This window comes from Drosophila yakuba, chromosome 2R (genome assembly GCF_016746365.2).
Source record: "Drosophila yakuba strain Tai18E2 chromosome 2R, Prin_Dyak_Tai18E2_2.1, whole genome shotgun sequence".
Taxonomy (NCBI): domain Eukaryota; kingdom Metazoa; phylum Arthropoda; class Insecta; order Diptera; family Drosophilidae; genus Drosophila; species Drosophila yakuba.
The window spans coordinates 23,449,035-23,472,866 of record NC_052528.2 but is presented as its reverse complement, the minus strand read 5'-3'; the positions used below and the strand labels follow the sequence as shown (position 1 = coordinate 23,472,866).

Here is a 23,832-nt window from a genome sequence, read left to right as displayed (position 1 = left end):
GTCTCAGCATACTGACATGTACTTTGTTCTCCAGTAACTCCAGCTATCGCTGAGCCCCTGCCAGGTTGGGTGGACAACATGAACGGACCCACGGGTGTCCTTATTGGCGCCGGAAAAGGAGTTATCCGTTCCATGATCTGCAACGGGGAGCTAAAATCGGAAGTTATCCCTGTGGACATCGCCATTAACGGCCTGATCTTGTTACCATACCACAACAGTCTGGCGGAAAAGAGGTAAATTGTTCAGAAGCCACCCATGTGAATGTGTTGTATAGCTTTTGCCACAGACCTCTTCAGATTCCAGTCTACAACTTGACCGTGGACGATGCCAAAAAGCGCACATGGAAGTGGATAATGGACGTGGGGCGCGACTTGGGCATAAAGTACCCCTTCGAGGTTGGACTCTGGTATCCCGACGGCAACATGACGTCCAGCAAGTTCTACCACACCATCTGCACCATTCTGTTTATGTGGCTGCCAGCCTACCTTATCGACTTTCTACTGCTGATCTTCGGACAACGTCGCTTGTAAGGCCTTCAAAGGAATTTGGCAGTACCGAACAAGTTATCTAACCTGCCACTTTTCTGTTTGTCTAGCATGATCCGGGTTCAAACCAAAATCGCTGTGGGTCTGGAGGTGTTGCAGTTCTTTACCACGCGCAGCTGGGACTTCAAATCCACACACTTTGATCAGATCTACAAAGAACTAGGATCTACCGATCGAAGGATGTAAGCATTATACATATAAACTTTTATGTACTAAATAGGTTGGTAATGCCATTCTATTTTCGACAGATTTAAGATTAATACCGACGACGTCGACGATTATGAGTACATGAAAGTCAGTATTTTGGGTGGCCGTCAGTATGTGATGAAGGAACCTTTAACTTCCTTGCCGAAATCACGCATTCAATTAAGATTGTAAGTAATATTTTACTTCCATCTGTAGTGTTTAACCTTTTTTTTCTTGTATTCCAGCATGTATGTTCTGGACCGCATTTGCAAAACGCTCATTATTTCAGGCCTTCTATACTGGGTTTCCCAAAAACTAAGAATATTCGATTTGTTTAGACACGAATTACCTTCTAGTAACTAAGCATACGTTGTTCTTCAGTTCGTTTCTTAAAGTTTTGTACCTTTTATTTCATGTGCCTTTGAAAGGGTTTATAGTAAATCAGGTCAACAATTTTCAGGTGTTTTGTATACGTATAACTTGTGATTGCAAGTCTTAAAAATAAAAATGTTAAAACAATAAGCTAGTTGTTTTCGAGTTACTGTTACTTTTTTGGGCAGAGGCTTGGACATACATATGTATATATCAAATGTATGATTTGACATTCTTGGGAGGTTTAACGTCTTTACTAGGTCATAGCGCTTTATTAAATATCTTTAATCACTGGTAGCTCATACACGTTTGCTATTAGTTGGCAGTGCGGCATGTAATTGGGAAACCCCCAAAGTTTGAAAATACATTTTTAAATGCGCCCAAAAAGTCTCCAAAAGTGTGCCCATATTCGTGGGATTCAGAAAATCAAGCTCAAGAGATGAAAGCCGTATCGATAGGCAGGCTATGAGTGCCACCAGAGGCGCTCTGTTAGCATGCTGTTAAATTTAAAATTCCTGTTAAGAGCCCGCCTCTTCGATCGCTTTCACGGATCAGATTAGTCGTTGTCTGGATATTAACGAGCAAGGTAATGATCGCGCAGCAGAGTGGTGCGTTTTTTGCTTAGGCGCTGAGTGTTTTGTGTTTTGAAAACAGTTTTTGAAAGCCCGAGGAAGATCTCCGATGGGTCAATGAGTCATCTCATCGATTATGCAAATCAGTCCGGTGTTGCGCCAAATCTTTACTTAAGCGAGATGACTCGCGGGGAAGTTAAGATGTTTTATTAGTTACTGCGAATGAATCATGTGTAATGCAGATCTGAAACCGCAGTTGCAAAGTGATCTGTGCTCGACTTCAACCCACACAACAAAAACATAAGCAGTGAAAACAAGTTTTAAAACATTTAACGAACCAAGGTTAAGAAACTGCAGAAAACGGCGCCCACGGCGCAATCGCAAAAGTATTAAAAAAAAAGCTTTGTTTTAATGACGCCAGAACAGCTAATAAATTGATTGAATTGCATTTGATAAATGATTAATTTGGAATGTATATATACGCGATCTGTGACATCATCGAAGTTTTAAAAAACGATTTTTAAATGCCTGGTGGGCAGCTAACGAAATGCCCTAAAAGGCAACGCCCGCGCTGTCCACTTTTCTGTGAAGTGCTCGGATTGTGATACCATTTCCTCATACGAAATACGAAATAAACAGATAGTGTTCTTGCTGACCAGGCGAGTCCACAAAGTGTCGTGTAAGACGAGCCGACAGAGCCCATGTTCACCAACTCGGAACTGGGTTGGGGACACTTTCCTCTGGCATTTCCACTGGCATTTGCATCGAAATTAGGCGCACGGTGCTTCCGTTCCCCTCCAGAAGCGCTTAATATGCGTTTTTTATTGGCAATTACAATTAAGTAATCCATCGATTAGGCGTTATGCGGCTATGCGGCATGATAGGACCCTCCTCCTCCTCCTCTGGAGCCCGTGCTCCAGCCTACTCACGAATGCATAAGCCGTGCGAGTGGATCATTCGCTCGCTGATTTGGCTCCGCCCATCTAATTTTTGTATTCGTTTTCTGCTGTTCGTGGGGCACAAGGGCGTAGATCCAGAGGGGCCGAACTTGCTTAAATCGATTGGTAAATGGTGATTCCTCCAGTTCAGGAATCCATTCATCTAGCACACGAATTGGTTTTTGTTTGTATTCCTAAGTTGATCTCACACATGTACTATGTACGTCCGAGTGTGTTTAATTAAATTATTTGAAATTACTGAGTCGTGCGGAGCCGAGACTCTCCGTCTCCCCACTCCGGACACCCCTCCCAAATCTTTTGTTGTGCACACGATGTGGGCCAGTCAATTGTTTATGAAGTGCACAGTGGGTATATAGAGCAGCGATCTCTATGTGGCGGGGGTATCCACTTTCGTGGGGCTATTGCCCATGTGTCTGTGAGCTGTTCGCTTAAACATTTTTTCCGAATACAACTAAATTCTGGCGCTGTTGTTTTTTCGCGGATGCTTCACAAACTCACTTCACCATGAAGTCAGCCCCAGTCCCCTGTCCCCCGTCTCCGTTTCCCGTCTGTGTCCAAATCTTCAGACCCATCTCCGCACGCATCCATCTTAATTATGACTTTTTTACGATGACAATTTCGGGCTGAGCTTTGCGAAGTTGATTACACAAAAAACTTCACTTGTGGACTGTTGTCCCCAATCACGATCGCTGTTTTTCAGCCACTCCTAAGCATTTAGTTCAAGGAATTCGAATTTCTGGCTATTTTCCCTGTTTTTCCAGCCGCCAATTCAAGTGTAAACACAGCGAAATGATCGTCTGTTGTTCATTAAGTGCAGAAAGAGCAGTAAATTAAGCAAACAAAATCTTCCGTTGCCAATAAACGGACTTTATGGACAAGTAAATTAGTTTATTGTATACCGAAATCGCCCACTCCACAAAAATCTATAAGGTCACGTATAGCCGAAATGCTGGCACTCCATTCGTTCTGGCACGTATGTACATACATACATACTCGTATACAACATGATAAACAAGGGAAGAGTAATATTAATATTCCTTAGATATTTGCTTGGATCCAGAGCGACTATAATTATCTGCACTGCTTCCTATCCAGCTGTCGGTGTCGCGAATCTCCCCTTCATTCCGACATTTTCCAGACTATCCCCCCAACCACCCATTCCCCTCTCTTGTTCCGGGATGCCCGATGGGGCGCTGTTGGGTCTGATTTGGATGTAGCGAGGGGGGGGAGAGAAAGCGGGGAAGAATGTTATCAGCGAGTCGAAGTTTGTGTACTCTTTCAGGGAATTAAGGAATATTTGCGCATGATATTTGAAGGCATGTCGATTGTAGGCTGAAGCTCTGAAACTTCTCTATCACATCACTCTATATTGGAAATGAGTAATGGTAACTCCGATTTTTCCACTTTTCTGCCAAGCGTTGTGCAATTCTTCCGTTTGAGTTAGTATTTGCTTGTCTCTTGCTTTTCTGTGCAAACCTGATCGACGGGTTTTCTTTTGGCAGCCTCTAAGTGCATTCCAAATCCCAATCCCGAAGACTGCGAAGAATTTGCTTCCCCGGTTCACTCGACTCACTCTAAGTTTTATTACGCCATTCTGTCAACTGTCGCCTAAGACTTTGGGCCTGAGCTGGGCAAACAATAAAGTTGTTTGTCAATTGGTTTTACAAATAGCCTAGTGGCCAAATACACAGCACAAACAGAGGGGCCAAACAGTGGGCCAATTAGAGGAGATGATTGTGCGATTCTGTCTATCTTATCAGGCTGAACTTGCCACCTGGGGGGGTCATTTACAAAACCCAAAAGACTTCGACTGAGAAGCCGCTTTCAACGGATGAGTCGGGTATACGTTTCCTGATTACCCATTCTTCGGCTGTTGATAAATAATCGGAAGCGGCGTATTCAAATTAGCCAGGTTTCAAGTGTGATTAGCAGATTTCTCACACATTTCAAGTATCAAGACGGTCAGCTCAGCAAAAGTGGAAACGAGAATCCCCCAGAAGAAGCCGCCTTGAAATTTACGAACAAAGCCGCCTATAAATCTCGCGATTTCAGCGCTCCCATTGCCCGAGCCGCCCCCAGGCTCCATTGGAGGCCCATCAAGGGTTATCAAAGCGTGGAGCGCAACAAATTGATTGCTAATTGATACTGATGTGTCGATTATTTTATGATTATTCTTTATGATCGTTAGCCGCTGAAACCCGCACCAAACCTGATTCAGATTTAGTGGATCACTGCTGGCACTTTGGGAGCTCAAACCTCGTCTTGTCTTCGCATGGATTGTTATAATTTAATAACTACACGGGGGAGCAATTTAAGCCCGAGTTCGGTACCACAGAAACCACTTAAGACGCTTTCTTTAAGTGCCCCCAAAACGGAGATTTGGCTGTGAAGAAACCTGTAGGGCAGCTTTTTGCTCCCGCTCCATTCCAGCCTCATGTCCACGTCCGCGTCCACTCCATGTGAAAACCATCGTAGCATGAAGCGATGTCAAATGCCGTTTTTTGAGAGCGTCCAATTCAAAGCCATTGTTTTTGGCTTCCAAGGCCTTTGGGTCTAGTGGGGTCACAAAGTTGGCTGAGTGAGCAATGCGGGTTCTTGCTTCATTTCAAGCTAACTCAGTTAAGTTACTCATTCGACGCGTGGGGGTAATTGCTCATCTCACATTGCTCATCCGCTCCGTGGCTGCTCTCTCTTTGCAGACCACACCAATGGACTTTAACAGCTGCGGCTTCATCGATCCGCAGGCCCAGCTGGCTGGAGCTCTGGCCAAGCAGGACATTCGGCAGTTCGTTGCTGCCCTGGACAGCGGTGCCCTGGCCGATCTGCAGGACGACCGGCATACCAGCATCTACGAGAAGGCACTCTCCACACCAGGTTGTCGGGACTTCATAGAAGCCTGCATCGACCACGGCAGCCAGGTCAACCACGTGAGTAAAGCATCACAGGGCAGATGTCGGACCCCAGCTAACCCCAGCTCATCTCCACAGATCAACCAGAAGCTGGACAAGGCCGCAGTCAGCTATGCGGCCGACTCGAGGGACCCAGGAAACCTGGCGGCGCTCCTTAAGTACCGCCCCGGAAAACAAGTGCAGGTTGACAGAAAGTACGGGCAACTTACTCCACTCAACTCACTGGCCAAGAATCTCACGGAGGAAAATGCCCCAGAGGTGCACTCCTGCATGCAACTCCTGCTGGACTACGGCGCCTCGCCGAATATCGTGGACCAGGGCGAGTTCACACCCTTGCACCATGTGCTGAGAAAGAGCAAGGTGAAGGCTGGGAAGCAGCAAATAATTCAGCTCTTCCTGGACCAGCCGGAGCTGGACATCGATAGTTACCGCAACGGAGAGGTACGCCGACTGCTGCAGGCGCAATTTCCTGAGCTCAAACTGCCGGAGGAGCGTCATACCGGGCCGGAGATCGACATTCAGACCCTCCAGAGGACTCTGCGGGACGGGGACGAAGCACTGTTTGAGCAGCAGTTCGCTGAGTACTTGCAGAACCTCAAAGGCGGGGCGGATAACCAACTGAACGCCCACCAGGAGGAATACTTCGCTCTGCTCCAGGACAGCATCAAGAGGGGCAGACAGCGGGCCTTCGAAGTCATTTTGTCCACTGGCATGGACATCAACTCGAGGCCGGGCAGAGCCAACGAGGCCAATCTCGTGGAGACGGCCGTGATATACGGTAACTGGCAGGCGTTGGAGCGACTGCTGAAGGAGCCAAGTCTGCGACTCGCTCCAGACTCCAAGCTACTAAATTCGGTGATCGGCCGACTGGATGAGCCGCCGTACGATGGCTTCAGCCACCAGCGCTGCTTTGAGTTGCTCATGGACAGCGATCGCGTGGACGTGAACGAAGCCGATTCCGGGCGCCTGGTGCCCCTTTTCTATGCGGTAAAGTACCGCAACACGAGTGCAATGCAAGAGCTCCTGAAGCACGGTGCCTACATTGGATCGAAGAGCGCATTCGGGACACTGCCCATCAAGGACATGCCACCCGAGGTTCTCGAGGAGCACTTTGACTCGTGCATCACAACAAACGGAGAGAGGCCTGGTGAGCAGAATTATGAGATCATCATCGACTATAAGAACCTAATGCGCCAGGAGCGGGACTCCGGCTCCGGAGTGAACTCCGGAAAGACTTCCGTTAATCTCAACCAGCTGCACGACGAAATGGCCCCAATTGCGTTCATCGCCGAGTCAAAGGAGATGCGCCACCTGCTCCAGCACCCGCTGATCTCGAGCTTCCTGTTCCTCAAGTGGCACCGGCTTTCCGTGATCTTCTACTTGAACTTCCTGATATACTCGCTTTTTACCGCCTCCATAATTACATACACGCTCCTTAAGTTCCACGAAAGCGATCAAAGAGCTCTCACTGCCTTCTTCGGATTGCTCTCCTGGCTGGGAATCGGCTACCTCATATTACGGGAGAGCATCCAGTGGATAATGTCTCCAGTTCGTTACTTTTGGTCTATAACAAACATCATGGAGGTGGCTCTCATTACACTATCCATCTTTACCTGCATGGAGTCCAACTTCGACAAGGAGACGCAGCGCGTCCTGGCCGTATTCACCATCCTACTAGTCTCCATGGAGTTCTGCCTATTGGTGGGCTCCCTGCCAGTGCTCTCAATTTCGACGCACATGCTGATGCTGCGAGAAGTCTCAAACAGCTTCCTAAAAAGCTTCACCCTCTACTCAATCTTCGTGCTCACCTTCAGCCTGTGCTTCTATATCCTCTTCGGTAAGACAGTGGAGAAGGACCAGCTCAACAGCACCACGCCGGCTCCAGGTCAGGAGGCGAAGGAGGACGACGATGGGGACTTCAACACATTCACCAAGCCTATCGAGGCCTTGATCAAGACCATTGTCATGCTGACAGGCGAGTTTGACGCCTCGAGCATCAAGTTCACCAGTATCTACACCTACCTGATTTTCCTGCTCTTCGTGTTCTTCATGACGATAGTGCTGTTCAACCTGCTGAACGGTCTGGCCGTGAACGACACCCAAGTAAGTCCATTGCCATTCGTATTAACTTCCTCCGCTAATCCCATTTTTGACTTCATCTAGGTCATTAAGGCTCAGGCGGAACTGAACGGCGCTATTTGCAGAACCAATGTCCTCTGTCGATATGAGCAGGTCCTCACTGGCCACGGACGCGCTGGGTTCCTGTTGGGCAACCACATCTTCCGGAGCATCTGCCAGCGTTTGATGAACATCTACCCGAACTACTTAAGTCTGCGTCAGATTTCCGTGATGCCGAACGACGGGAACAAGGTGCTTATTCCCATGAGCGATCCCTTCGAAATGAGGACCCTTAAGGGGAACAAGCAGGCCAGCTTCCAGCAATTGCCCCTGACTGCGGCACTGCCCCAGAAGAAGCTGCTGGATCCACCGGTCCGACTCCTGCCCTGCTGCTGTTCCATGCTCACCGGCAAGTGCTCCCAGATGAGCGGCCGGGTGGTGAAGCGGGCGCTCGAGGTGATCGACCAGAAGAACACAGCGGAGCAGAAGCGGAAACAGGAACAGATCAACGACAGTCGCCTGAAGCTGATCGAGTACAAGCTGGAGCAACTGATACAGCTGGTCCAGGAGAGGAAGTGATGGAGCCTGTATTTTGTATTTTGTTAGCTTTAGTATTTATGAGACTATTCAACCGCTTAGATCGATTTGCATTTAACCTGTTTAAAGAGTTTAAATTGTTTAAAGAGTTTAAAGAGCCGGGTTAGTCGGAAATTGTTTTTATTAACATACGAGTAATGAAATTGAACAAAACCCTTAATAATTGTCAGTAAGTAAGTAGTATATAATGGTTATATAGACAGTAAATATTGTATAAACGAATATCATTACTGTACCATTTGTACCCGAGTAAATATTTAATTTCAAATGTTAGATGTACGCTTTTTAGAGTTTTCATTTAGTTGTTATTCGCTTTACTTAATCTTCTTTTATTTTATTTTGATTTGATATGATTCGGTTCAAAATGTGTGTTAGTCACATATTATGGTTAATGGATTCTTAATCTTTAGCTTTTTGTCTTCCTTGTCTATCATAATCTTTTATCGTTTATTTAAGTCAGAGCTGAACTGAGCGTAGCGGACCAAATCGAATTACACGGGCGTAAAGAGCTAACGAGGCAATCAATGGCAATGGAAAACCGACTGGAAATTTATGCAAACTGTGCGGTCATAATTTGTTAACAATTTTCAGCCTAATTATTTTTTCTTTATGATTTCCGACAGCAACGGATAAAAAGCTTGAGGCCGTTGTTTATGGAGTGAGTGAAGCGCAGGCGTTGATTAAGCTAAGCTAGAATACAAATTACTACTAGGGCTTAGTTTGGTTACTTGACTTGATTACGCTGTTTACTAGCTGCTGAGCTGGTGAGCTGCTGCTGTTATTGTTAGAGGACTAGGACTAGGACTAGGACCTTTAAAGCGGCAAATCAAAATAATTGACTTAGTTCTCGGAGCGTTTTGGACAATCGTACGACTTGTTATTCGGTTTAAGTGGTATTATTCGTCTTACTTTGCTGCTGGTAGCGTGGCCGATGAAACATTAACTGCTATCGTTCGTATATACTCGTACTTTGAGCTCAACAATATATATATATATATATATATAAATAAAATCGTGTATTCTGTAAGGCATGCCTAATTAAACCAGCCGTATTGCTAACTATAGGTATATATCTGTGTACTTCGTGTGATTTTGCATCCTGCATCCACCTACCTCTCCCAGGTCCGGGAGTTCGTCCTTACGTCTTGTCTGTGTTGCGTGAGCTCTAAATGCATAGGATTCGGTTCTGTCTTCGCCTCCAATTCAGGTTCGCTGGCTTCGTATTGCTATTGAGTGTCTTGAGTGGGACCAAAGCCTCGTCTACTGCGATTACGAGTACGATTCACGATTCCATAATAATATCTAAGAGTTAAGTTTGTCCTTGTATTCCCAGATTGTGTGTGAGTTTGCCTGTCTACCTGTCTGTCTGCCTGTTGTTATTTTGAGTATTGGTTTCGGTAACGATGACTCGAACTTGCGCCTCTCTAATTGAATATGCATCATTCTTTTTATTGTCGTTATACTCTATGACTAAATTAAACATTCCACTTCCCACATCCCACATCCTACATCATAGCATCGATCCGACTGGTCTCGCCTCGCTCTGTAATCTGGTTAATCGATTTTTGTTGAGGAAAACTAAAAAAAAAGCATTTCTCTTCTTTTTTTTTGAGTTTTTAGTTTTTTTCCTGGTTGGATGAGGTTCTATTGCTATTTCGTTACCATTATCATAATCGTTTTTCGTTTATGTACAATCGAATACGAGTACGTACCAATATTAAATATCACTTAATTGACGAGTGTTTGGTTTCTGTCTGTTTTTGGTTTTGGTTTGGTTTTGTTTCCTTGTTAACAATTCTAATTAAAATTATGACCTTATTTTTCGTATTTTCTGTGTAAAAATTGCAGTTAAAATCACAATTAAGTTGTTGTGTGTTCATTTGGTTGTTTGTTTCTGGAAAAAACGTTTTAGTTGGTACCATAGAATTTCAACTTACTATCAATCGCTGTCTGATTGTCTGCTGTTAAGTTATGAAAGTAGAGTAGAGTAAGAGTAGCAAAGTGCCCTGAATGGCGCGGGGGTGCATAAGTAATTCGGGATTTGTTAATATTTTCCCACTCGGAGTGTACGTTATTCACTTCTTAACTCTTTTTCCTGTTCGATGTTTAAACTGTTTAAACTTAATGCGATCACAATGGAGACTTAAAAGAGAGAACAACACTTAAAAAGTAACAAAACAAGGCGAGTTTCTTGGAAACTTGGCCCGACCCAACCATTCTTAGTCGTACAATAAAGTGAGTGTAGATTGTAAATTATTTTGCTAAAATAGAGTTCTTGTGGAAGCTTGTTGGTTGTTCATTGTATAGGAGACCAAAATTGTTGCGTCCTGCTTTTGATTTGCTTCTTTCGACTGTACTTATCGAAAATCAACTAAAAAACTTCACCTTCGTAAACTTCTTCTGACCTGTCATGGTACTTATGTGGACTGCTGATTGATTTCGGGATTGATTTCGTTCGGATCTCGATAAGAGTGCAGTGTAGTGGGGAGATCCCGACTGGGATTAGGATTGATTTAAATGTGTGAGTGCGTTGAGTACAAAATCACTTGACATTGTTTTTGGCTTAGTGGTTACCAAAGACCAATATAATCTCTAATCATCTTCATATACTAATGTCTTTGTCATTACCGCTGTACAAGAGATGCACAAGAGAAAGGGCGATGTGGATGGGGAAGGAGCCAAAAGATATGTACAATACAATATAATAATAATCAAATCTACTAATACTTCGCTTTTGTACTTCGAACAATCGGTAATGGATAATATTCGCTATCGTAATCGCATTTGTAATCGGCAATTTTTGCGCTATCGTAACGAAAAACCTTTATAAATATTTCAATAAATTGTATCTAACTAACGTCATATGTCTGTAACTATAGTATTAGCTCTTTAATTTAAAATACTTCCTTTGGCATATGTACAAAATGTATTTAGATACTATTCACATATACCTTCCGTATATGCAGGTCGATAATTACGAAAACAAACACTACAGTTATGAGCCTAGATCTAACCGCGATAGTTGGTTACACATGTAATGTACGCATGTGATGCAAACCTCTACGTATTGTATAGTTCAAAAACAACCTTCGAAAATGTGGCAGAAAGTTGGCCCACGGCAGGAGAGCTGAAGGCCGTGCACAACACCTCGCCTTCATTGTCTCACTTGTGGGTCAGGCTTTCTGACTACAACTAAATCGGGCAGTAAACTACCGACAAACTTGCTCTTCCTCAATTCTGATTGTGACATTAACCACGATGATGGCGATTCCTACTTCCGACTTCCGACTTCCGACTTTCGACTTGCGAGTTCGGACTTTTGATTAGTTTCGAGTACTACAACGGTTTAATGCACGTTCTTGTTAACATAGTTAATATTGATTTCCTCCTTAAACTGATATTGCATGTATAAATCTGAATAGCTTCGTATCTGTATATGTGTATATATGTATGTATATCGTATAAAGCGATTAATATATAACTATATAGGTAATCGACTATGATAACAAAGGGGCGGGCCCCATATGCCTAAGCCTAAGAAACTACGAGTTCTGACACAAATGCACACAGGAATCGGCAAAGAATACGCACTCAGACCGAAGGTTGTCAGCTTGTACGCCGTGCCGAGGGTGCGGCTGCCGATGCCGCCGACGACGACGAGGAGGAGGAGCAACTCCTGATGCTGCTGGTGGTGCTGCTACTGGTGCTGCTACTGCGGCTGCCACGGCTGGAGCGTTTCTCCGAGTCCCGCAGGGGAGTGTTGACCGGAGGTCATCTCTGTCTGTCTGGAAGTGATTCGCACTGCGCTGTCTCCTCCTGTCCACTCACTTGGTCATCGGTGGCCTTCTCAGGATCGTAGTCGTAAAACACCTGCGAGGTATCGCCCTGGACATTCACATCGATTGGCGCACCCACATCATCAATCGGTGCTGAGCTGAAATCGCCGCGTGGCGGATCCTTCGGACTGTCCACCATTATCTGCACTGTGGGCATCGCGCAAGTGTCCATTGAGCTCTCTACCGAACCCGTTGTGATGCGTATCTGAGGCGGCGGCTGCTTGCCAAGCATGTCCAGGCCAATACCAAAACCATTTCCGTTTCCGGGCGAGGACGAGGACGGGCTGCCCTCATCCTCCTCCTTGTACTCCTCGCTCTCGCGGTGTACCAGTACGTGGACCAGGGTTGCGTTGTCCGGTCGCAGACTCAGCGAGTGCGGATGCGTCTGCTGCTCCGGCGACGGCCTGGTGACGATCACCTCGGGGGCTGGCGCCTCGGCTGGAAAGGCCAAGAGGGGACTTTAGTGGTCTGTTCGGTCCGAAGATAGCAAGTACAATTCACACATACAGACAAAAGCGTTCTTGTTTACTCTTAAAGCGCTTTGTGCTGACAAACCTCTTTCTAGGGGCGGTTTCTTGCGAATGAAACTAGAGGCGCGCTTACGTGAAGGAGCCGACCCACCCCCCACCGCCTGGTGTCGGTCGCTGTCGGAGGTGGCTGCTGGGCCACACCCAGTGGCTGGGGCGGTGGCGGTGGAGGAGGCCGTGCCGGAGGTGGAGGCGGAGGCGGAGGTTGAGGTGGTGTTGGTCGTGTTGTTCATTGCGGCTGTCGTGGGTAAGATGTACGCATTAGTGTCAGGCAATCGTGGTGGCACAACGCACAAGTACGAAGGTTGTGTGGACAGATAGGTAGGTCAGATAGACGAATAGATATAGGTATAGGTATAGATAGAGCGATCGCAGAGAGTAACAGTTGATGACTCAAGAACATAAGCTTACAACTAGAAATGCAAAATACTGTTTTCGATGGAATGCATCTTAATGGAAATAAGCCACAAAGGTGAGGTTGATACTAACTGAGATTCAGAGAGTGGTGCAGATGTGGTTCGAGGTGCAGGCCTTTCGGGCAGTGGCTTTGTACAGGGTACGAGTACGAGTACGAGTATATACAAATAGCGCAAGAGTCGTGAATGGTCTAGTAAGTGATGGTTGTTGGTGCTGGGTTATTAGGTCGAGTGGAAAGTGGGTGGGTGGGTGAATAGGCACTTGTCAATAATTACTTTTTCTATGTACTGAAGGTGAGGTTAAGCTGTCATCGACAGCATCCTGATGACGCAAAAAGAAATTATAAAAGCTTCGGCGACGACTTGCTCTAGGCGCTTCCACAAAAATGCTACCGCTAATAATAGTAATAGTTTAGTAGTTGGAATAACAGTAACAATCATAAGCATAAATTTCATTTATCTGATGTAGATGTAGAATGTTAGGTTTAGGTCAGTTCACATATAAAAGTCGAGGATTGTTTCGTTTCAACGATAGCTGCAATTTTTTGACGAAATAACAAAAGAAATAGGGAAAGCTTTCAACGCTAAAGAAGCTGTACATCATTATCAATTGTCAATGGCGATGAGATCGATTTGGTATGAGATTTAGTCTTACAGTTCCAATTACCTGGTGACATGTTCGTTAAGCTACATTTAAACTAAATGAGAGTACTTATAGATAGCCAAACTATCTTAACAATCTATATAAGGGCAAGCAACCAATCAAAATGAAATCAAATGGCGCATTCACGTGTTCATCGCAAATTAATTTTGGCGAGACAAGTAAGGTCGGAATGGGTGGATTTACGGATTGGATTCAAAGGAAAAGCCGCTACTTACAAATGATCTTAATATTATTGGTATAGGAAGTTGTCAATTATTTTAAAACTGAAATTACTGTGGGTCTTGTTCTAATAATTGTTGATTAATAGTTGAAAAGAGTTGCTGTAGAGAGCTGCTGACTGCAAATGAGTTTTTGACAGACTGCTGACGTTCGCAGAAATGAGCTGAATCGAGTTGAGGGTCGAGTTTGGATGGAGATACTATGTTAAATAGAGTAAGTATAAAGTCGAATGATTCGAGTACTGGATAGTTGGTACTGTAAATACATATACTTAATCTATCTGAATATACAAGGGTTGTGGATGAGTTATAGTCGAGAACTTAAAACGAAGTTGGTAAGATTGCTTGTTGCTTTTGTCTTAATACTGCTATTGATGTTGTCTGTTGTAAGATTTAAGATTGTACGTAAGTAGTAGGTTATAGATTGCCAGCTAAGCTAAGCAGCTGATGAATGGGAGATTGCCTTTACCTAGGTAATTCAAGCCACTAGGCTGCGAGCCACTTCTGAGAACGGCAGTGACCATGTCTGCGAGCAGGGACTCATAGTTTAGGGAGATACAAGAGGATTTGCTAGAAATAGGGCTTAAGTTCATATACACTGTGGACACACAAAACGTTAATTTATCGATGCAGATCGACGGTTATGTTCTTGTTGCATGTGGCATGAGCATGGAAAGCCTTTCGTTTTCGTCTAAAAATTGCATTTCAAATTCATCGCAGCCATGAAACATAAACATACATGGAATGGCTACGTGTCAGTATGTGTGTTTTTGTAGTGTGTGTCATGAGTCGGTGTGGCTGTTGTGAGTAGGTGGAAAGGGTGCTGCTGGATAACTACCGTTTGCCCAGCTCGTCGTTTTGCAGTTTGATGTCCTTGACCACTTCGTCGGCACCTGAGACGAGCATCAGAGGCAAGTTCAACCAGGGTCCAGCTAGTTCGCTGAGATCGGATGCATCCGAGGCACGCGACGATTTCCGAGACGAGGCTCGACTGGAGCAGGCGGTGCCTCGACGACTCACCTGCGGAGAATCAAGTTTAAGCACCTTCATGAGGTCCACAGTATATGTCTGCACTCACCTGAAGATGGAAGAAGTTTAGGGCAGAAAGTTTCGATTGCCATCCGCCAGGGCTGGAGGTTTGAGTGGCGCTGTCCCCGGAATTGGAGCGTTCCTTCTCCCGCTTGCGCCTGTGAAGAGACACCACACGATTAGAAACTCGCAAGAATCAGAGAGGGAGTTCGCCGGAGAATGCTAGGGTGAGGTAATGGGCTGGTGTGGTAAGTGTAGTACCGCAAATATTCCTTCCAGCCCGTTTGAATGGTCTTGGCCGCCTTTTCCTGGCGCTTCCAGATCCGCGTCGACGAAACAATTTCCAATTCTTTGCGCGTTGGAAACTGTTTCTTGAACTTGACATCCATTTGTTCCTGCAACTGTTTGAAGTTATCGGTCTCCTCGACATGACCTAGCACGTGCTTAACGAGCGCGTGCAAAATGTCGAGACAGTGTATTTTATTACCCTTAGAAATGGGCAGATTAAATGACACTAAAGCGACATTATTGGGCTTCGAGATGCCCAATGGTGGATCGAGAGAGGCAATAAAATCGGACAGTTGCGAGAAGTGTATAAATTGGGTGGCATGTGGATCGTATCTGCAAGTAAATCAAACGGAATAGTCAGCAGTGATCTTTAAATAGTTTGCCAGGCAGCTTTTGGCGAGATCCTACAGCTTTTGGCTAGGCCAAAAACACCTACTTTGACCAGCGAATGTAAAACATTTCCAGATCGTCCTCAACGATACCGATCTCCTCTTCCTGGTGCGCCTGATTGAAGTTTTCCAGGATGATGGCAATGTACATGTTGATCACTATCATATAGCTGATGATGATGAAGCTCGTGAAGTAGGTAATGGCTAGTAGCGGGTGTCCGCAGTCGCCGTTCGTCTGTCCATGGATAAATGGGTCGCAGTCGGGCGGCTGTATCATCAGGGACTCAAGGACGTCGTTCCACCCGGCTGATGTCATCAACCGGAACAGCAGCTGCATGCTGCGCCCGAAGGTCTGGAAGTTTACCATGTCATCGAGGGCACCTTGGAGCTTGACATGTCCGAACAGCGACATGCCCAGAATGGCGTAGATAAAGGTGATAAGGCCTAGCAGAGCCCCGATGTTAAAGAGCGCGGGCAGGGACACTACGAGAGCGAATAGCAACTTCCTGATCCCCTTGGCGGCCTTGATTAACCTCAAGATACGCCCGATGCGGAAGACGCGGACCACACGAAGTAACGTCGGACTAATGGGCAGGTCTATCATGATGTCTTCCATCAGAATGCCGAAGATGGAGGCCAGCACCAGAAGGAAGTCGAACACGTTCCATGGCACTGTGAAGTAGTGGTAGCGCAGACCGACAATCTTCACAATGGCTTCTGCAAAAGGAAGAAAATGTAAATACATCAATATTTATATAAAGGAAACAATTTCAGGCGCTTACCTAGACCAAATACAGTGGTGAAAAAGGCGTTGCTCACTTCCAGAATGAAGAAGACTGCATGCGGCTGATCGTAGTGCTCGATGCCCATTGTAAGCATATTTAGGAAAATCAGTACAAAGATCGCGATCTCGAACCTGCACATCACAAAAGTGGATTATGATTAGAATTTTGTTTGACACAATGAAACATCGGACTAGCCGAACTCGCGGTGCTTGAAGTAATTCAGAAAGACGGGGATTATATACAGGCATTTCGAGGAGCACCATTGTAAGTAGTAGTAGGTATAGTTAACTAGTTCTAATGCTAACTATGTTGATCATGCTGGTTGTACACCAAAGGGGCGAGGTATAATAGGGTCGGATTCAGAGGCCAAAGGACTGCTACTTATCCGATAGATAGAGCATGCCTAGAGTGCGGAGGGTCTGATATTTTGAATAATATCTAGTTCAGTCTTTAAGTATCATAGCAAAATGTGCTCTACAAAACTTCCAAGAGTATGCATTTCAATATAGGATACACAGATTAAAGATACAGAAGATAGAGGCATTTTTGACGGTGCTTGCTTGAGACAAGCACCGGTTTTGACCAAAAATGTCGGGAATTTCAAGTGTTTAAATGAATTTTATCACCAAATCAGAAACATTCTTTAGATGTGTTGTGGGCCTAACCTAAGCAACTAAGCTTCAGCATACAAGTTGGTACAAAAGTACAAAGAGAGTTCATAGAGGACAGAGTCAGACTAATACTAGTAGTAAGTACAAACTATAAGTAGATATACGTAATTTGCTGGTCTTAGATTGAGATTGGTGGGAGCAATGGTTGATTGACGGGTTTGTTTACCTTCTCGAATTGGATAAATCATAAAACATAGCTAAAAAATGATTTATAGGTCGCTTAATAACTTTCTGTGGTTTCTTTCGTCCCAATTTTTTCATAGCCGTGTAATAGTGTTTTTGAGATTCGGTGAGAAACATTTCCAACACTCCTCCTTCATACTATAAAAGTGATGAGAATAAAATGAACATTTAATTATATATATACAATCCACAGTTATGTAACACACTAAGCGATATGCAAAAGGTATTCAATGAACAACTCGTCACAACATAGCAACACAATAACACGGATAGGTTTACACATAATGACGGCGATTCGAACGGAATACAGCAATTCAAATCAAAAACGGATCATAGATGGAATGGTTAGCGTTTGTACAGGTGACTTAAGTGTGGATGCAAAATAGCTGACCGGCCAGGAGCATAGGCCAATGGGCTTACCTTCTTCTTAAGCATGTTAAAGTTATCAATAATAACTCCAATGAACAGATTCAGTGTAAAGAACGATCCGCACACAATAAATATAACAAAATAAATATACGCATATAGGTTGGCTTCCCGCTGCGGTTGCAGATCCACTCCACGAGCATCCACCGCGTCGGCCATTACCTCCATCCAGCCCTCGAAGGTCGCCACTTGCAGCAGGGCCAGATAGCCCATTCCCACGTGGTCGAATGTAATCTTAGAGTTAATCCACGTGTAGTTCTGTTCGATGCAGTCCCACTTGTCGTTCACCTCCTGGAATATGCAATGATTATTAATATCCCAAATGTTGATTGGTGCGTGGCTGCATCTGAACATTCACCGGAATACTTACAGTAATCGGCAGTAGCTCGCCCATCTCATTAACGCACTTAAAAAATTTACCACCAAAGAACTGAACACCCATTATTGAGAAGATCAACCAAAAAACCAAACAAACCAAAAGTACATTGAAAATTGATGGTATTGCATACATGAGAGCGTTTACTACAATCCGCATTCCTTGCCACCTGGAATAGAAATGATCGATGAAATGCCAGCAGCAATAACATGGTGGACGCAGGTCGTCTCAACTGTGCCGGGACAGTGCTAAGTGGTCGTGGTCAAATGGATATTTAAAAAGTAGTGAATGGATTGTGGAGTGGAACTCATCTGCTTAGTCTTCTATTTAGCTAGTTTAGGGCATACATATTTACATAATATTCGTTTCTACTTCTACAATATACTAAAGCTACAGAGGCACAGGAAAGGTCTATACTTCAAATACAGACTAAACAGATTTAAGGACGAGGACAAGGACGGAGGCGAGGACGATGCAATGCGTGTTCTACGAGTACGTATTTCTATTCGAAATTCATAAAGAAGACGAGATTGTATTAAACACTGCACACGGCTAGGATCGCATCGCTCGGTCTGACCAACTCCTCCTCGAAAAGATAAAATAGATCCGTAGTGATAGAGGAAGAACGAGAAGTAGTGACGGAAGTTCCTACGCAGAGAGCTTTCTTCATCGGATGCACGGATGTCTGAGTAGGTTGTGGTGCAGCCTATCGGGAGACCAACAATTGGTCAACTTACCGAGAGATGGCTCTCAGCGGACGCAAAGCTCGTAAGGTGCGCAGCGATCTTAGGACCTTCAGGTTCTCATTCTCTTCAATAAGCAGCGAGAAAACTGATACCTGGAGGAGAACAAGTCGGTAAGAAGTCACGGTTTAATACACTTTTATAAATGTCACTTACGAACACTATGATGAAATCCAGTATGGTCCAGAAGCTGGTAAAGTACTTGGAAAATCCCAGGGCCAGCCACTTGAGAATCATTTCCACGACGAATATCAGACAGAAGGAGAAGTTAATCCAGTATAGCACTCTCTTTAGCGTTTTGTTCTTGTCCAGGTTAATGTCCTCGAAGCAGAGCGTGATACTTGACGCAAAGATCAGCACCAACACAAACCACTCAAAGGCCGGAGTATCGACAACCGTCAAGACAGCCGTCCTCACGCGCGTCCAGTGCTTGGCGCTCTGCGTGTCCATGCAGCTCATGAACCAGGGGCAGCGAAAGTAGAAACTGAAATGGAGTCAGAATTAGAGAGCTCAGGTGGGAACGCTGAGGAATACTTACTGATCGTAGCACTTCTGGGGGAAACAGTCGTCGGGCACCTTGGCGGGCTTTGTGGCCCCGTAGCTCGGAAAAGTCATGGGATCATTGTAAGCTCCCTGCGAGTTACGTCTCCCACCGACAGTGAGATCGTCTACGTAGGAAACCAAACAATGCCATGGTTTTTCGGTCAGTCGCGTAAATGCAGACGGCTTCTGGGTGGCCTCTGGCGCCGTCGACTGCGACTGCTCAGTCTTTTGGGCCATGGCCAGAGCCAGGGCTGAGCTCGTGTCTGCCGCTCCCGAGCTGTGCGACTCGGTGCGCGCGGACTGGAAGGATGCGGCTTTGTCTAGCGTCGATTGTGGATGCTCCTGGCGTCGCCGCTGCCCAGCCATTGAGTGAGCATGTGCCTGAGAGTGGGCATGGGCATGGGCGTGGGCGTGAGCGTGAGTGGGTGCTGCTTGAATGCTTGTGGCATGAAAGTGCTGCTGATGCTCGGTGAGAGCAGCCAGCGGCGGGGTGGTTTTCAGCGATGAAATTTGCGCCAGTGTCGGTGGCTCGATGCTCGATTTCAAGGAGGTAGGCGGAGTAGCAGGAACGGCAGGGGGCGCGGCCATGCCCAGCTTCTGCTTCTGGATCAGGAGGTTTTCGTACGAGTTCGTGCTCTTCAGAGAGAGGCTGTCCAGACGCAGCTGGTCGTGACCGGGCAGAAACTTGCGCGGCATCTTCTCCGACTCAATGCGTAGCGTCGAGATAGGCTTCTCCTCCTCGGGTACTTCCTCCACGCGCTCTATAAGGGAAAGGCGCTTGAAGCGATCGAACTGCACTGTGAACGGATCGACCTTTCGCCTGAGAAAGGGTGATTGATTAGGTTGGGTCGCCTGGCTGGCGCTGGTGGCTGCGACTGCCATTGCTTCCATGGCCACGAAGGGGGCGTGGATTTGATCACAGATTTTGCGTATCTCATTTGAGATGCTAAAGTCCTCATCGATCTTGCGCTGTTTCTCCAGACTGCGTCGCTTTAGTTTCACGGACTGGCGCTGAGCGGCTGCGCTGACGGATTGCGAACGTCGTGGTACGCTGGACAGATCATAACTGTCGTATGGGTTCAGGGGGAGCACTACCTCGTCGGCGGCAGAGCGCTCGGAGGCACCTGTAATGATAGCAATGTGCTCCATAATGGCTTTAGTGGCTTCATCGGCTGCCGGAGAGGGCTCCGAAAGGTTGGAAAGTTTGCGCTCCAACGATGTGGTGGATCGCTTGATCTCTTCTAGTTCTTTCTCAAAACTCTGAATAATGTTGTCAAACTCAGAGTGCTCCACCAATGCTTCGTTATCTGGCTGTCCCATCTGACTAGAGGGTCGACGGGACCTCATTACATTTGAGATGCGGTTCAGGTTGGTCCCCTTATGCAGTTCCTCTTCCTCCTGCAGGAACTGAAATAGTTCCTTTTGGTCGCAGTTGAGCAGTTCCTCTCGCAAATTGCCCTGCTGAGACAGCAGTTCATCCTGTTCGATAGATATGGAGTTCAGGGACTGGCCGCTAGAATGCCGCCGCATCTCAGCCTCTTCCGACTTGAGCAATGAGCGCTGAGACTGCCCACTAGATTGGGATAGGCGATCCAGTGACTTTCGGTAACTAGGAGATCGCGTCAAGAGGGATTTCTGGTACTTCAGATAGGCCTCATCGTGCTCTTCGCTTCCGTACCGCCGCGAGGAGTTGTCCTGCAGTGAGTCGCCTCGGTTGAAGGAACCGCAGCCGCTCCGTTGGTCATTGGCGTACGGGTCCGTATCCGTTGAGTTGTACTGGCCCAGCAGACGCAGCTCGATTGATTCTGTGTAGGTAGCCTCCTCGCGTGAATCGTTCTGCTGGGTGCTCACTCCCGAAGAGATTTGGTGCTGCAGCCGGCGCTCGGCTTGTACGAATGGCGTTAGATTTTGACTGTTTCCGTTTCCATTGACAGAGGAAAATGAGCCCGCAGCGGCGGCCAGCATTGCACTCTCATAGGTAGGAGGCATCGAGTCCGAAGTGGGTGGCAGTGGATGCGCTTGAAGCTGGATCTGCTCTGGCAAGTCTTCCGTGTCCTCATACTCTAGGCCATCGACTATCGTATGCAACCCGTCGTGCAGGGGAATCTGGAAGCCAAAGTCGGAGCCGGAAACTGGGCGATTCATAGATTCCTGAGAAAGGTATGGATTCTTTTCATTGTTCAAACGTGAAATGCAAGACCTATTACCTGATAGCTCAATCTATGAAACTTGGTTTCCGCCAGCGCACTGGGCTTGTCGCCTCTCTCCAAACCGACGGCAGCCTGATGGGAGTGAGTCTGAGCATGCGCCTGCTGGGCATCCAGTACGATCTGCTGGAACTTCTCCGCAAACTTTCGCTCCTTGCGATCCTTGCGCTCCTGCCGCTTCTTGCGAATCAGGTCGCGCACCCGTTCGATGCTCCTCGCCAACTTGGACTCCTCGCCCACTTCCTATTTGGGTCAGAGAATGCAGAGCATTAGAACACAGCGGAGCCCAAGAGTGAAACTCAACTAAAGAGTTCGCTACATGTTTCTTTTTGAATAGACATCAATATTGATATTACACAATTGGGGATCCAATGCATACAGAACTGAAGAGGACTTATGCTAAGGGCAGGCAACATAAAAAATACAACGTACATATATAGCCTGATCGACTTTTGACTACTCTATACATAAGTATTTACACATACAGTATGTCTGGATTTAGATATGGATTGGTTAACGCAAACGAGGCAAGCAAGTTTAAAGCAAGTAAGAAGTTTAGTTAAAAAAATTACCTTCTTCTTGAAAATCTGTTTAACGTTTTCAGTGTATTTAAATTGTTTAAGTTTCGTTTTGATTGGGTTTAAGATTGTGTTTGTGTTAGGTGTTTTTTGTGTCGCAAGTTAGGATTTAAAACGCATTGTGCAGAGTTGACGACAGAAATTCGGTTAATTGGAATACGCTTTAGTGCATTTAAGAGATTTGTTTTACATGTAGACCTACAATAAGACTTATGCGAGGTCTGTTCTGGGTCTGATTTTATGCGATTTGAGTGTTTGTTAATTTCGCCAGAACAAACTTCGTAGAATCAGTTTTCGGACGGCGCCGAACTGATGAACCCAGCAAAGGGCGTAAGTGTAACTCTTCATAGACTCCTGTGCTGAGTGGGTTTATTATTGATTTGGTTAAATAGGAGAGTATGAACATTTAGCACAGTTAGTAACACAATACAGACAGCGATTAAATTTAGTTGGATTTTTAGAAACATGAAAATTATAATCGGTTTTGCTTGTAGAAACAGAGGAGTGCCACAGATCGTATGGTGTATAATTCAACTGGAAATGTAATTGGGGGTGCCATCGCGCGATCATGATAAAGCTAAGATCTCACACTCAGAGACACACAAATACCGAAAACCACATAAAGTGCAAGACACATTCAAATCAAACATTTATAGGTCGACCAAACAAACGATCATCTTAACCATTTTAAAGGGGTTGTTTTATGACACGGGAGAGATGATCCCTCCCCCATCGCTTTTCGAGATTTTCGGATTTAGTTATCGGGTGGTTTAAGTACCTTTGCTGGCACACACATAGACATAAAGACATATACATTCACGAACGCTAAGAAACTGGGATCAAAATATGAGCATCCGGAACATTTGACTTGCCTCTTTTTTCGACTTGAGCTCCTCGGAGTTAAAGCTGTTGAGCAACAAGGCCAAGAACAAGTTAAGCACCATGAAGTTTCCCATCACGAGCGTCGGCAGAAATATGGCAAAGCAGGTGGAAGCTCCTTGCTGGAAAATGTAACCAATTTTAGCAGCCTTTAGTTATTAGTCAATAGCCGTAAGGGCCATACCTCCTCTTCGGCTCGCATGCAATCCCAGAGAGGCTCGATCCATTCGCCGCACAGAATGCGAAAGATCATCATAAACGAGTGAAAGAAGTCATTGAAATTCCATCTGTTCAAAGGTATAAATATAATTAAGCTAACATTTTTGAAAGATTTCCTTTCGGTCTTGCCTTGGCACAGGATCTGGATCGAATTTCTCGGGCGTATAGTCTTTGGAGAACAACTGCATGCCGATGACAGCGAATATGTAGATGACTATGACTAAAATGAGCGTGAGGTTGCCAAGGGCGCCGATCGTCGAGATTATAATGCTAAGCAGCACCTTCATTGTAGTCCACGATTGGGCCAACTTTAATACCCTCAGCTGGAAAAATAAAACATGAAAATAGGAAATTGAAAGCTAGATAAAGTTATTTACCAGTCGCAAGCCACGCAAGACACTCAAGCCATCGACCAACTCGAATATTATATCCAGCAGGCTCGCAGTAACGATAAGGAGGTCGAAAATGTTCCATCCGCAAAGAAAGAAATCTTTAGACAGAGCCATTAGCTTCACAATGCACTCAAACGTGAAGATGGACGTAAAGACCTATGAGGTGCAAGATAAATAATGATAATGACTTACTCTGGTTGTTGGC

General features: G+C 45.6%; 3 protein-coding genes across 9 annotated transcripts in view; 2 read left to right on the top strand and 1 right to left on the bottom strand.

Annotated features, from left to right (window-relative positions):
- Nucleotides 1–78: 78 nt before the first annotated feature.
- Nucleotides 79–731, top strand: LOC120320441 (putative fatty acyl-CoA reductase CG5065). The gene is made up of 3 exons (XM_039372355.1): nt 79–233; nt 287–526; nt 596–731. The coding sequence occupies exons 1-3, from the start codon at nt 79–81 to the stop codon at nt 729–731; spliced, it is 531 nt and encodes a 176-aa protein (XP_039228289.1).
- A 915-nt stretch (nt 732–1,646) lies between these two features.
- Nucleotides 1,647–8,531, top strand: LOC6532139 (transient receptor potential cation channel protein painless). Its single transcript, XM_002092879.3, has 4 exons — nt 1,647–1,689; nt 5,334–5,561; nt 5,622–7,646; nt 7,707–8,531. Exons 2-4 carry the CDS (start codon nt 5,343–5,345, stop codon nt 8,238–8,240), a joined length of 2,778 nt encoding a protein of 925 aa, XP_002092915.1. The 5' UTR covers nt 1,647–1,689; nt 5,334–5,342; the 3' UTR covers nt 8,241–8,531.
- The window catches only part of LOC6532136 (sodium channel protein 60E), a 30,971-nt gene continuing 15,500 nt past the window's right edge, over nt 8,362–23,832 (bottom strand). Inside the window, exons 10-29 of one of the 7 annotated variants that reach the window (XM_039373056.1) lie at nt 23,613–23,783; nt 23,365–23,558; nt 23,201–23,303; nt 23,010–23,138; nt 22,132–22,146; nt 21,560–21,802; nt 19,348–21,503; nt 18,966–19,293; nt 18,804–18,904; nt 18,061–18,235; nt 17,685–17,981; nt 17,248–17,402; nt 16,408–16,541; nt 15,673–16,342; nt 15,210–15,569; nt 14,998–15,106; nt 14,758–14,939; nt 14,389–14,489; nt 12,602–12,859; nt 8,362–12,532 (exon numbers count right to left, since the gene is read on the bottom strand). In XM_039373056.1, the coding sequence (XP_039228990.1) occupies nt 12,030–12,532; nt 12,602–12,859; nt 14,389–14,489; nt 14,758–14,939; nt 14,998–15,106; nt 15,210–15,569; nt 15,673–16,342; nt 16,408–16,541; nt 17,248–17,402; nt 17,685–17,981; nt 18,061–18,235; nt 18,804–18,904; nt 18,966–19,293; nt 19,348–21,503; nt 21,560–21,802; nt 22,132–22,146; nt 23,010–23,138; nt 23,201–23,303; nt 23,365–23,558; nt 23,613–23,783 (6,384 nt within the window). In that variant the 3' untranslated portion in view covers nt 8,362–12,029. Of the gene's footprint in view, nt 12,533–12,601; nt 12,860–13,313; nt 13,433–14,388; nt 14,490–14,757; nt 14,940–14,997; nt 15,107–15,209; nt 15,570–15,672; nt 16,343–16,407; nt 16,542–17,247; nt 17,403–17,684; nt 17,982–18,060; nt 18,236–18,803; nt 18,905–18,965; nt 19,294–19,347; nt 21,504–21,559; nt 21,803–22,131; nt 22,147–23,009; nt 23,139–23,200; nt 23,304–23,364; nt 23,559–23,612; nt 23,784–23,832 lie in introns of those variants that run through there. The other 6 variants (XM_039373053.2, XM_043206920.1, XM_043206919.1 and 3 more) reach the window with 6 other exon arrangements.

Bases quoted from the DNA above. Each gene is read 5' to 3' on its own strand.
- LOC120320441 (XM_039372355.1), top strand. From the start codon at position 79: ATGAACGGACCCACGGGTGTCCTTATTGGCGCCGGAAAAGGAGTTATC. The intron at 234-286 runs GTAAATTGTTCA...CTTTTGCCACAG, and splicing joins AACAGTCTGGCGGAAAAGAG to ACCTCTTCAGATTCCAGTCT. The intron at 527-595 runs GTAAGGCCTTCA...CTGTTTGTCTAG, and splicing joins ATCTTCGGACAACGTCGCTT to CATGATCCGGGTTCAAACCA.
- LOC6532139 (XM_002092879.3), top strand. From the start codon at position 5,343: ATGGACTTTAACAGCTGCGGCTTCATCGATCCGCAGGCCCAGCTGGCT. The intron at 5,562-5,621 runs GTGAGTAAAGCA...TCATCTCCACAG, and splicing joins ACGGCAGCCAGGTCAACCAC to ATCAACCAGAAGCTGGACAA. The intron at 7,647-7,706 runs GTAAGTCCATTG...GACTTCATCTAG, and splicing joins TGGCCGTGAACGACACCCAA to GTCATTAAGGCTCAGGCGGA.